The sequence below is a fragment of the Palaemon carinicauda genome, chromosome 41 (assembly GCF_036898095.1).
Source record: "Palaemon carinicauda isolate YSFRI2023 chromosome 41, ASM3689809v2, whole genome shotgun sequence".
Lineage (NCBI taxonomy): Eukaryota > Metazoa > Arthropoda > Malacostraca > Decapoda > Palaemonidae > Palaemon > Palaemon carinicauda.
The window spans coordinates 6,722,063-6,736,437 of record NC_090765.1 but is presented as its reverse complement, the minus strand read 5'-3'; the positions used below and the strand labels follow the sequence as shown (position 1 = coordinate 6,736,437).

The 14,375-nt window shown below is 38.9% G+C and overlaps 1 protein-coding gene across 19 annotated transcripts in view; it reads right to left on the bottom strand.

Annotated features, from left to right (window-relative positions):
* The window catches only part of LOC137632549 (mucin-2-like), a 344,115-nt gene that overhangs the window by 213,876 nt on the left and 115,864 nt on the right, over positions 1 to 14,375 (bottom strand). For 18 of the 19 annotated variants that reach the window (XM_068364521.1, XM_068364538.1, XM_068364526.1 and 15 more), the window contains exons 4-6: positions 10,552 to 13,621; positions 8,473 to 8,570; positions 4,370 to 4,417 (exon numbers count right to left, since the gene is read on the bottom strand). In XM_068364521.1, coding sequence (XP_068220622.1) covers positions 4,370 to 4,417; positions 8,473 to 8,570; positions 10,552 to 13,621 — 3,216 coding nt within the window. The remainder of the gene's footprint in view (positions 1 to 4,369; positions 4,418 to 8,472; positions 8,571 to 10,551; positions 13,622 to 14,375) is intronic. The other variant, XM_068364523.1, reaches the window with a different exon arrangement.

Here is a 14,375-nt window from a genome sequence, read left to right as displayed (position 1 = left end):
TTGCTCGACCTTGACCTTGACCTAGTGCTTTCGAAATGGAATCACTTCCACGTCTTGACATTAGTATTAATCCCTGAAAGTTTCACTACTCTATGAGTAAAATTGTGCCCATAAAGTTGTTCAAAAACAGACAAACGGACAAACAGGGGCGAAAACATAACCTCCTCCCAACTTCGTTGGCAGAGGTAACAATTTTATTTCAAACCACAGATGCTTTTCGGTCACTCATATTGCTTTCACACAAGTGACAAAAGGCAATTTGCCAGGAAGCACCTCGAAATTGATCTGCCTACTAATTTCAGTGGCAAGTGTTGTGTGCTTCTTGCTTCAGATTACAAGAGGTCCTCGGATTATGATACTGATGTAATTGTTTTGACTGGTGCCGTTATTGCCAAAGGATAACCTTCAAACAATGGAGGAGAACCGCAGTAACAGAGGATAACCTTTAAGGATGGGAGGACGACCACAGTGACGGAGGATACCTTTACGATGAGAGGACAACCCCATTGATGCAGGATACTGTTTTAAGATAGGACAGTCACAGATAAGAGAGATACCCTTTATGGATGAGAGATCCATCACAGTGACGGAGGATCCCTTTAAGAATGAAAGAAAAACCGCAGTGACAGAGGATACCCTCTAAGGATGGGAGGACAACTACAGTGACTGAGGATACCCTTTAACGATAGGAGACCTACCACAGTAATGAAGGATACCCATTAAGAATGGGAAGACAATCACAATAACGAATGATATCCTTTCCGGATGGGAGGATAACCACAGTGATTGAGAATACCTCTAAGGATGGGAGGACAACCATAATGACAGAGGATACTCTTTCATGATAAGAAGACAACGACAATGACAAAAGACATGCTTTACGGACGGGCAGAATACCGCAGTGACGAATGAGATCCTTTCCTAATGGGGAGACAACAACAGTGACGTGACAAAGGATACCCTCTAAGAATGGGAGGACAAGCACAGTAACGGAGAATACCCTTTAAAGATGGAAGGGAAATGGCATGGAGGATACCCATTTAGGATGAGGGAAATACCGCAGTGACGGAGGATACCTTTTCAGGATAGGGAGACCGCCAGAATGCCTTGGAATACCCTTTAGGGATGGGAGAACAACGAGAGTAACGTATGATACACTCTAAGGATCTTTCAGGATGGGGAGATAACATCAGTTGAGGGGTATCCCTTTAAGGATGGGAGAACAACCACGGTGGCAGAGGATTTAAGGATGGAAAGACAACCACAGTGAAGAGGAATACTCTTTAAGGATGGGCAGAATATCGCAATGACAGAAACTTACCACAATCATTTCAGGATGAGGAGAAAACCATAGTGACAGAGGATATCTTTTAAGGATGGGAGTACAACCAGAGTGACAGAGAACACTCTTCAAGGCTGAGAGAGGGACAACAACAGTCAGGATACCCTTAAAGGATGGGAGGCCAACCATAGTTATGTAGGATACTTTTCAGCATAGTAGGGCAACCACAGTGAGGGGGAATACCCTTTATGAATGAGCGGACAATGACAGTGATGGAGGGTACCCTTTAAGGATTGGAGGGAATCAAAAGTTAAAAAGAATACCTTTTAAGGATAGGCTGAATACCGCAATGGCTGAGGATACCCTTTAAGGGTGGGTGAACATTCACAGTGAAGGGACATACCCTTTATGGATGGACGGACAACCATAGTGACAGAGGGTATCCTTTAATGATGGGGGAAAACCACGGTGAGGATACAAATTAAAGATTGAGGAACAACAACAGTGACTGAAGATACCTTTTCAGGGCCGAAGGACAACCACAGTAGCAGATGATACCCTTTAAGAATGGGGGACAATCATAGTGATGGAGGATACCCTTTACTGATGGAGGAATAACTGGCTTGTGGATATCCTTAAGAATGGGGTAAAGTGGGGATAAATATAGTAATGGAGGATATCATTCAAGGATGGGGAAACAAGTGCATTGAGGATATCCTTTAAGAATGTGCAAATAACCACAGTAACGGAGGATACCATTTATGGATGGGAAGACAATCCCAGTGATGGAGAATTCACTTCAAGTAGGGAGGACCACCATAATGAGAGGGGATACCTTCTAAGGATAGAGGACCAACCAATGCAAAGATGCACTTTAAGGCTGGGAGGACAACCGTAGTGCTGGAGGATACCCATCAAGAAATGGAGTGACAATCATAGTGACAGAGGTTACCCTTTAAGGATGGGAGGATAGCCACAATGACAGAAGATATCCTTTATGGACAAGAGGACAACCACAGTGACAGATGATATTCTTTAAGGTATGAGAGGAACACCACAGTGACAGAAGATACTTTTTAAGGATGGGAGGACATCTGCAATGATGGAGGATACCCTTTAAGAATGGAGTGATAACTACAGTGACAGAAGCTACCCTTTAAGGAGTGAGGTCAACCGCAGTGATGGAAGTGACCCTTTAAGAACAGGAGGACAATCACTGTGACAGAGGTTACCCTTTAAGGTTGGTTGGTTACTGAAAGACAGAGGATACCCTTTAAGGTTGGATGGTCAAAGAAAGTGAAGAATGATACCTTTTAAGGATAGGGGACAACGACATAATGGAGGATATTCTTTATGGATGGATGGGAGGACAACGACAGTGATAGAGGATACACATTAAGTTTGTAGTAGTGTCTCCAATCTCACCATCCTTGGGGAGCCAATACCTGACCCTCCCTGGACTTATCTTGATGGAGAGGGGGTTTTGGAGCTAAACATGTTTATATGACCAGTTATTCAGAACTTTAAACCCTGAAATACAAGGAAATCGCGTTCCTCCTCCCAAAACTGGTCAAACTAGGTTCAGGTTGTGGCCAGATCCCTGATGGCACCAAATAACACGCAGCATGTCACTCCTGTTTGAAAGTTTTCATTTGATTCTGAAGCCTCGTTTTCATGTAACATGTCATGAGGCCTTGCTGTGAGAGCAGCTTACACTTTTATTTCATCAATGACTACGAGAAGGAATAAAGAAGACCTTTTTACCCAATACCCAACATTTTCCCCAAACCTCAAATGCAACAATGAAGTGTTTAATCATCAGTTCTATGGTATGGGTGAAAAAGAAAGCTACTTAAAATCACTTGAGATTTACTAGCACATGCAATTCCACAGTCTGGCTGCAGATAAATCTCTATAATATAGCAATTTCTACTAAATATTGTGTTAATAATCTAAAAAACACGCTTTTTAGAAAAAAGTGGTTAAAGAAATACATGAAAAACACTGTAAAATGTTTACAAGGAAAACTACGATATTTCTTTCTTTGTAAATCAAGATACTAAATAGTTCTAAGCCAGTGATACTGATATTCTAAAATAGAATAAAAATCTAAAAATGTTACGTGGTAATTGAATTTGGTAACACCATTCTTCCATGCATCAAACGTGTTTTTCATACTTTACGTAGTACAAACATTAGCACTGAACGTGCCATGTAATGTTTCTGAAAATGTATTGTAATACATAAAACAGGTATTACAAATCAAAAATATAATGAAGTAAGTAACATAAATAAAATTGCATATTTTGATTGTAAAGAGATGGCTTAATCGGAGTCTGTCATCTCAGGAAGCAACGGATTACGCAGGAAAACTCATTGGGGAAATTGTTAAAAATGAGAAATGTTCATCATATCTTACATATTTTTTTTGGTGCCTTTGTAGTTCGTTGGGACACACTAGGTGTAAAATCTATTAAGTTATGACTGAAATCTCACGCTTTGAAAAGGTAACAAACATAAGAACATAACCTAACCTAACCTGGGAGCCGTATCCTTACCTACTTACCTCCCCTGAAATCCCACGCTTTGAAAGGGTAACAAACCTAAGAACATAACCTAACCTAACCTGGGAGCCGCATCCTTACCTACTTACCTCCCCTGAAATCCCACGCTTTGAAAGGGTAACAAACCTAAGAACATAACCTAACCTAACCTGGGAGCCATATCCTTACGTACTTACCTCCCCTCTCAGACAGCCATATCCTTAGCTTACCTAAATACAAGTCTCAACCCTGTGGTTGCTTCACAACCAGTTTCACCCCTGGCATGATAACACTAAATCATATTTCTTAAATCGTAAAACTAGCTTCATATCATCGTATTTCAGACCAAGATAAACAACAAATTCCCCATAAATAAAATTGATTTGACAAGTAATAAGAAATTTTACACCTGTCCCAACGAACTACCTCCACCCTTCAGGTTTTCTAGCAATGCTTAAACTGAAATCAGTATTTCAACCAAATCCATCCGTTTTTCCCGAGTATTCCGGAGCCTCGAAAGACCTCGCTACAGAACACCACTTACAAGTCTCCATCGGACGCATATCCGCCAAAGTCATCGTAAGTAGAGAACCTAAGGGAAGGAAGAGAAGGAAGCAGAGGTAGGATAAAAGGAAGAAATGTGTCACAAAAAAAGGAGTCATGTTGCATTCGGATAAATATCTTCCATTGAAATCTCAGCGCAATAACTTGTAAAATTAACAAGGGTAAGAAATGTTACTCTCCTTTATACAAAATTTACAAGACTACTCTACTGTATCTTATATCTAAGTCCTTGCAGAAAAAGATATGTGGCCATTTGGCATTTATATTTTCTTCGAAAGTGCCAACACTCAAATAAAAAAGAAAGATAATTATTTATGTAAGCTTTGAGGCAACATACAACATTTGAAAATGTTCATACCTTTCATGCATTTCTTTAATTTTCACATTTTTACTTCTAATTGACAGTGGGAAAAATATGATTTTTTCAAAGAAAACCATCATCGCTTTTCATTACTGTTGTTGTTACATCCCAACAGAATCCTGATGTGGAAAATATTTTAAATCTTTTTGAAGAATAACATAAGCTTGTGCTTAATACATACATATACCAAGGCACTTCCCCCAATTTTGGGGGGTAGCCGACATCAAACAAATGCAACAAAAAAGCGGACCTCTCCTCTCTACGTTCCTCCCAGCCTGACAAGGGACTCAACCAAAGCCCACCCTCCCTCGTTATCCACCACAGATGAAGCTTGATAACGCTGAATCCCCTACTGCTCCTACCTCCGCGGTCATCCAAGGCACAGAAGGAAGCAGCAGGGCCTACCGGAACTGCGTCACAACCGCTCGCCATTCATTCCTATTTCTAGCACGCTCTCTTGCCTCTCTCACATCTATCCTCCTATCACCCAGAGCTTTCTTCACTCCTCCATCCATCCACCCAAACCTTGCCTTCCTCTTGTACTTCTCCCATCAACTCTTGCATTCATCAACTTCTTTAGCAGACAGCCATTTTCCATTCTCTCAACATGGCCAAACCTCAACACATTCATATCCACTCCAGCTGCTAACTCATTTCTTACACCCGTTCTCACCCTCACTACTTCGTTCCTAACCCTATCTACTTGAGATACACTAGCCATACTCCTTAGACACTTCATCTCAAACACATTCAATTTCTGTCTCTCCGTCACTTTCATTCCCCACAACTCCGATCCATACATCACAGTTGGTACAATCACTTTCTCATACAGAACTCTCTTTAAATTCATGCCCAGCCCTCTATTTTTTACTACTCCCTTAACTGCCCCCAACACTTTGCATCCTTCATTCCCTCTCTGACGTACATCTGCTTCCACTCCACCATTTGCTCAACAACAGACCCCAAGTACTTAAACTGATCCACCTCCTTAAGTAACTCTCCATTCAACATGACATTCAACCTCGCACCACCTTCCCTTCTCGTACATCTCATAACCTTACTCTTACCCACATTAACTCTCGACTTCCCTCTCTCACACACCCTTCCAAATTCTGTCACTAATCGGCCAAGCTTCTCTTCCGCGTCTGCAACCAGTATAGTATCATCCGCAAACAACAACTAATTTACCTCCCATTTATGGTAATTCTCGTCTACCAGTTTCCATCCTCAGCCAAGCACTCGAACATTCACCTCTCTCACCACTCCATCAACAAACAAGTTAAACAACCACGGCGACATCACACATCCCTGTCTCAGCCACACTCTCACCGGAAACCAATCGCTCACTTCATTTCCTATCCTTACACATGCTTTACTACCTTTGTAGAAACTTTTCACTGCTTGCAACAACCTTCCACCAACTCCATATAACCTCATCACATTCCACATTGCTTCCCTATCAACTCTATTATACACTTTCTCCAGATCCATAAATGCAACATATACCTCCTTACCTTTTGCTAAATATTTCTCGCATATCTGCCTAACTGTAAAAATTAGATTCATAAAACCCCTACCTCTTCTAAAACCACCCTGTACTTCTAAGATTGCATTCTCAGTTCTATCCTTAATCCTATTAATCAGTACTCTACCATACACTTTTCCAACTACACTCAACAAACTAATACCCCTTGAATTACAACACTCATGCACATCTCCCTTACCCTTATATAGTTGTAAAATATACGCACAAACCCAATCTACTGGTACCATTGACAACACAAAACATATACCCCCCTCCTTCAACATCTCATCTCTCACACCATCCATACCAGATGCTTTTTCTACTCTCGTTTCATCTAGTGCTCTCCTCACTTCCTCCCTTGTAATCTCTCTCTAATTCTCATCTCCCATCACCGGCACCTCAACACCTGCAACAACAATTATATCTGCCTCCCTATTATCCTCTACATTCAGTAAACTTTCAAAATATTCCACCCACCTTTTCCTTGCCTCCTCTCCTTTTAACAACCTTCCATTTCCATCTTTCACTGTCTCTTCAATTCTTGAACCAGCCTTCCTTACTCTCTTCACTTCTTTCCAAAACTTCTTCTTATTTTCTTCATATGAATGACCCAATCCCTGACCCCACCTCAGGTCAGCTGCCCTCTTTGCCACACTTACCTTGCACTTTACTTCACACATTTTTCTCTCAACATCTTTCATACTTTTCTACATTATTACTCTGCAGCCATTCTTCAAAAGCCCTCTTTTTCTCTTCCACGTTTACCTTCATTCCTTCATTCCACCATTCACTGCCCTTCCTCATGCTGCCTCCAACAAACTTCTTGCCACACACATCACTTGCAATCCCAACAAAATTTTCTGTTACTAACTTCCACTCTTCCTCTAAATTACCATTTTCTCTTACTTTCACTTCGTCATATGCCATTTTCAACCTTTCTTGATATTCACTTTTTACCCCCGGTTTTATTAGCTCTTCAATCCTCACTAGCTCCCTTTTGCATCCACCTACTCTATTCCCCCACTCTTTTGTTACATCTAATTTTCCTTCCACCAAAAAATGATCAGACATACCGTTAGCCATACCCCTAAACACGTGCACGTCTTTCAATCTTCCAAACATTCTTTTAGTTATCAACACATAATCCAATAACGCCCTTTCTACCACTCTTCCATTTGCCACTCTTACCCATGTATACTTGTTTTTATCTTTCTTTTTGAAAAAAAGCTAGAACTTATCACCATCTCTTGCTCAACACACATATCTTACAGTCTCTCGCCACTCTCATTTCCACCTGGTACGCCATACTTTCCAATGACATCTTCTACCTTAATAATAATAATAATAATAATAATAATAATAATAATAATAATAATAATAATAATAATAATAATAATAATAATAATAATTCAAGTCTGCGCTCAACGTTGACATCAGAAAAAAAAGTTTTTCATAGATATGGTTGATACAATTTACTCAAATGATACGTGGCCATGACAAGTCTTTTAAAAATAATTTCCATACATATGATTACATTTATACGTTACTAAATGCAAGCGATTTTACTGAGTAATAATTTCAAATGTCTTCAGTTTGACAAAGAAGGCCTAATTACTACAAAATATACTTTAATTTCAAAAGATAAAAATATTGAAGCTAGCACAGAAAACTATAATCTAGCATTTTTTCTTAGAATGAATTATCTAAAAATGACAAAGACTGATACGACAAACGTTTATTAATTAATTTAAGCGACGTGTATGATAAATATGCAAGAGTGAATGCATTACATAAAACTTATAGAAGGCAGACAAAATGATCTAATAGAAGGTTTGATAGCTTGAATTTAAAAATTCAATTTGATCATTAAGTTAAAAAAAATATCATAGAAAATCTTTTTTTCAGTTTCGATGGATCTTTGTCATACTACTAGTGAAAGAACCGAACGAAGGCCTCTCAGCAAATTGGAATTCTTCAAAATCCTTAAACAATACCAAAATCATGATAAGTATAAAAATGAAAAAAAAAATATCCTTACTCAAAATCATGAGAATAAAAAAAGATTCCATCAAGCCTAGCATGTACTTCAACAGTCAAAAATTAAGAAAATCAAATCAAGATCAAGAAAGCACCGTTTTATGGAAAAAAAAATAGCGAGTATTCCAGAGGTGAATTCTTTCTCACAGAAGCCACTTACTTGCCAGCCTGGGGTCGCCCAAGAATCTCTTCACTAGTAGCATGGCGTAACTTCACCTTCGCCTTTGTGGCAGGAAGAGGAGGCTTCGAGGACACCTGCTGTAAGGTGGAGTTACTGATATTAGTTCTTTAGTAAAACACCTGAATAACTACTTAATTAATATGACCATGTCAGCATAACAAACTTATATTGTAGTTGAGTTATTGATTTAAGTTATTTTGAAAAATAAACGAGGGAATAATAATGGTATGTTGAATTCTTGAGAGAACTCTGCAGCTTTGGCTGGGTTAGAACTACATAAATATTTGTAGAAATAAAAAAAAAATAGCAAAAAAGAAAATACGGAATCGCAACAAAAACAATGCAGATGACTAGAGAATAAAAATTTCGTAAAAACCTTTGGTCTTTCTTGATTGAATTGTAAAATATAATTTTCTAACATCTATAGTAATGAAGCATTGATGAATACTTAATGTTATGATACAGAAATATCGACGAGCGATGCCTCTTGCAGTTTATTATTATTATTATTATTATTATTATTATTATTATTATTATTATTATTATTATTATTATTATTATTATTATTATTATTATTGTTGTTGTTGATTTGTTTACAGGATACATTATTTCACGTTATTTGTCCACGCAATGACAAGGCCAACAAGTCTTTCAGTAGGTATAAAGGAAATTAAGAGATAAGACAAACACATAAACAGATAGAATAAAATGAAGATTTGACTATTTAGTGATAATGCAGAATAATGAAAAATAAATTACAATAGTAACATCCACGATCCGCCGCTGAGCAGGAAATCTCAGTTCAAGATCAAAAGAAAGGTAAGCAATATAGCCAAATCATCTTCCAACTCATAACTTCATATTGTCGCTTATCAAAAATGTTTCAAATATAACTTTGCTTTTAAATACCCGGATAAATGCAATTGCAAAATACTGGATCGTTTATGTCAAAGATTTACAAAATACATTAATATAGAAATGTCAAAAACTTTTTAAAATATCAACCTTCAAAATAAAATATACGATTGTAAATTTATAATTTTGAGTTAACTTTATAATACAAAGATTCAGCTAATCTCATTTCAAAAGTTTCCTCTATATTAGACTTCAAATCTTCCAAAAGTAAATTAATACTACAGGCCTCGTCAAAGTAGTCCATTACGTTTTTAGCAAACGTTCCTGATTTCTAAAGAGGTTGGCATCTTCCTTTGGAAGCAAAATAAAAACTATTATGTGGTAATAATGCATCACGGACAGAAAAAAAAACTTAATTGGTTTGTCTATTAGGAAATGGTATGATAAATTAGTCTTGGAAGTAAGGTATAAATCTTTAAAGAAAATTTTAGAAATTCACAGAGCTTATCTGCTAAACCATTTTCATTGAAAAAAAAAAAAATTTAAAACATTTTTTTATGAAATGGTTCAAGAATATCATTCTAGTTTATCAAATCTAAAAACAGTGTATTAAAGATAAAGGCTGGAATCTTACTAAAATCTTATAAAAAATAATTACCCCAACCCAGTAAATACCGGTTTCTCTTACCTCTTTTGAAGGCAGAGAGAACTGGTCTTAGTGGTATACCAGATATTTGCACCTCTGGCTAGCCTAACATAATTCCAAGGTCCGACTGAGTACACAATTTATCTACTTATAAAAATTTCAAATTTTTACATACATTATTTACTTCAAGACTTGAAAGTAACGAGACTTGCGGTGGAAACGTTGCTGTTTTGGGTGAGGAGTGCAACATGATAAAGTTTATAAGACAGGTGATGCTTTGGCTAATTTGCGTCTTTAAGCAATAACAGAGATTATCATTTGAAGTTATCTTCTTTTAGACTACGCAACAAACTTTCTTTTAGCTTTCCTCAGCAGAGATACGGTATGAAATAAAGTTGATTCATAATCTTATATCCTTGAAATGCTTGTTTTATATAACATTATAGTTAGTTCCAAGAAGAATTACTAACTCTGAAACTAAAACTCCGAACAGCAAATATTTTACAAAATCAAAATAACGTATGGTCATAGAGAAAAAGTGTTTTTATAGGACAAACCTGCTCTAAATCTCCAAGACTAGAAGAGAGAGGCTGGGGTACCCATTGCCCACTCATCTCCATGGTAGCTTCGATGCCTGCACCAGCTCCTGCTTCTGCGCCTGCCACAGCAGCTACTGCAGCTGCAGATGCTCCACTATTCAGGTTGCCTGTTGACTTGGAAAGCTTTCCATACGGGTTCTCTATGGGTCTAAAACCGAATTCCATAGGGTCTGGACTGAATTTTGTGACTGGCAGCGTCTTTGAGGCCCTCAAATCACCAGTGCTGACAGAGTGGTAATTGCCATCTGGATGTCTGTGCATCAGACCTGCACCATTTGGATCCATAGCTGACCTTTCCACTGATCTACGGCGCCTCTCCCTCTCACTCTGTTTTCGTATCTGCCGTTCAAGGTTCCGGATAGATTTCTCCTGGGCATCGTATAGTTCTTCTTCGCTCTGTGCATTTAACTCGGCAAATTTCTCCTCTTGTTGCGGTGATTCATCATTATCATCTGGAGTGTCCCATTCTGAAGCATAATCATCTGAATCATAAAGTTGAGCACGCTTCTTTTCTTCCAAATGACGCCTGTAGTTTTCATAGATCTGTGCTTCTTCTTTCATTCTTTCAGTTTCTAGACGTTTCATTTCATCAAGACGACGTTGCTCCTCTGCTTCTTCTTCTCGTTTCTTGATCTCCATTATACGCAAGTGTTCTAAACGCTGCTGCTCTTCAAGTCTTTGTTGCTCTGCTCTTTGTTGCTCCTCTAACTGCTTTTGTAATTCCAGTCTTCTTTTATCGTCCAGCTTTTTCTGTTCTTCTTCAAGCCGTCTTTGAGCCTCAATACGTCTTTGCTCCTCTATCTTTTTCTGTTCTTCCTCCTTCTTTTTCTGATCAGCTCTCTGCCTTTCTTCTTCAATTCGTTTTTGCTCTGCCCTGCGTTTCTCCTCTTCTAATCGTCTCAGTTCTTCTTGTCGTCTTTGTTCAGCAATTCTCCTTTGCTCTTCTAACTTCTTTTGTTCTTCCAACTTTTTTTGTTCCTCAAGCCGTCTTTGCTCTTCCAATCTCCTCTGTTCTTCAAGTCTTCGTTGCTCCTGCAATCTCTTTTGTTCTTCTAGCCTGCGTTGCTCTTCTAATCTCTTTTGCTCTGCTAATCTACGCTGCTCTTCCAGCCTTCTTTGCTCCTCTATTTTGCGTTGCTCCTCCAATCGCCGCTGTTCTTCCAGTCTCCTCTGTTCTTCAAGTCTTTTTTGCTCTGCAAGCCTACGTTGTTCTTCAAGCCTCTTTTGTTCCTCTAAACGCTTCTTTTCCTCCATTCGTCTCTGCTCCTCTAGACGCCTAACCTCCTCAAGTTTTCTTTGTTGCTCCTCTTGACGTTTCTGTTCAATTATTCTCTTTTGCTCTTCAATTCTTTGCTGTTCTTCCATTTTTTTCTTTTCTGCAAGTTCCTTTTTCTTTTCTTCTTCTTTCTTCCTAAGTTCCTCCTTTTTTCTCATTTCTTCCTGTATCCTCAGTTGATCTTTCCTGAACTGGTCTTGAAGCCTTTTCTTTTCTTCCATCTTCCGTCTCTCTTCAACCTTCCTTTTCTCTTGCATTGCTACTATCTCATGTTGCCTTCTTTGTTCTTCCGTCAGTCTCATTTGTCTTTCCTCATCTCTTTTCTTTTGTTCCTCTATTTTCTTTCTTGCTTCTTGCTTGCGCTTCTCAGCTTCAATTAGACTGTGATCTTTTTTCCTCTGTTCAACAATCTGCTTTGATTCAGCCATGAAGTTTCCATAGGTGACGTTCGTCTCTGAGGCTGACAGTGCTGATTCCTCCTTTTTGTAGATTATTCCTTCAATTCTTCTTTCTTCCGATTTCAAGCGACGCCGTGGATCAATGCCAGGTTTTTCCACAATGTTATCTGTTGAAAAGGTACCCATTTTTTTCAAAGTGCCCTTCTTTCTTTTTTCTTCTAATTTCCTCTCTTGCATCTTTCTAATCTCTTCATCTCTGTGCCTGTTTTCTTCTCTAATCCTCTGTTCCTCTTCTCTTCTTTTTAAAGTGCCTTCTTCTTTCAGGCTTACGGAAGGAGATTTTTCCTTTTTAACAGAAGGAGAACGTTCTTTGCGAAGTCTTGGTAACTGCTCAACCTTAGCCAACACCGATGTCCCTTCAGTAGGAATAAACCCTGGTGGGTCTTTTTGTATAGTAGGTGATTGTGGGTTGGGTGTAGCCTCTCGTTTCTTGGCAACCATCATTAAATCTTCTAAACGGCGTTTTTCAAGAATTAGTTGCTGAAGTTGCTTTCTCTTCTGTTCTTCTGTTAGTAACTGTGGATCTTGAATTTCCATAGGTGGTTCTTTGGGTTGAGCTTTGGCACACACTGGCTTCTGATTAAGGGGAACCTGTGTTGTCGGAAGAACAGGTTGCGCAGGACTTTGTGACGCTCTCGCAGCTGCTTGCTGCTGATGGAATGCTTGCAGAGGTAAGCCACTCAAAGCTTTCATGCTTTGAGTCTCTTGAGCTTGAAGAATTTGAAGCTTAGCAGATAGCTGCTGGGAATTGATTGATGAGGCTTGCTGTTGCTGAGCTGACTGAGGTAAAGGAGGAGGCTGCATTGCTATCTGATTAAACTGAGGGGGAGAACAAACTTGTGGTGGTGAAAACGTCTGCATAGGAGTTGAGTATGCTGATGGTGTTTCACTTGAAGAGAAAAACTGAGGAGGTGAAAAGAAGGATTGATGCGGAGACCCAATAGGAGGAGGTGATCCATACTGTGTAGAGGGGGACGTCATCACTGGAGGTGAAAAAGGTTTAGTTGGGGACTGCGGACAACTCGGAGAAGATGTGAACCGATTTGGTACGTTAGTACTTTGTTGTGAAATATATCTCTGAGGAGAGACTGACAACCGCTGAGGAGAAAATGTACGGTTGAGGGGAGATTCGACTCTTTGCTGGGGAGCTGAACCAGGAACTCTCACAGGCGGTGAAAGAACCTTCTGCTGCAGGGCCTTATATCGCTTCCTTTCAGCGTCCTCTGCTTGCTTCTCATTGACCATCAACTGTTCAAGTTTTTCCTGGTTACATCGGTTCTCGTCCACAAGGTGTCTGTAAATAATCAAGCACATTATATAATTGTTGTTAATTAAACTGCATATCAGATAATCAATTAGAAAAGCAATAAGTTAAAAAAAGGGGGGATTACAAAGTTAGGATGATGACATTCCTACATAGGAGTCTGCTGAGAATTAAAACAGTGAAATGATTGGAGAAACCCCTAAAAATTGTCTATCACAAAAGAAGTACTTAACAAAGTTGAAAATGGATGCATCAGTTCAACTTTCTTAAAAATTAATCCAAAACTCTGAATAAAAAAGGTGAGGACTTTTAAGAGTGCTCATTCAAAATGTATTTTTGAACAAAACATGGTACTTTCATATTCTAAAATTCAAATAAATTCACAGAAGACGCTAGAAGGTTAATGAGTCACTCTGAGAAGCAGGGGAAAATGACAAGCCACTGAATCATATTAAATATCCAAAAACACCGATCATAGTTAGAGGATCAGGTCCAAATCACACTTCAAACCCTAGCTATGACCAGCCAGGGAGAAGTAATGGCTGCTAATGACTCAGCAAACAAATGCGGAGTTTCTTCCAAATTTCCCATTTTCAGCTCACATGGACAGTAATGCTGGGATCCACATTCACATACCTAGCTCCCGTTTACTCCTGTAAGCTGAAATTGCCCTTTTTTGCTTTGTCGGGGAGAGTATAGGCCGTATGCGTTACACGTACGTCTGACAGGATCCATTGCAACGCCAGTCCTTTGTACTTACGTTTGTGTTTACGTTTAACAGACG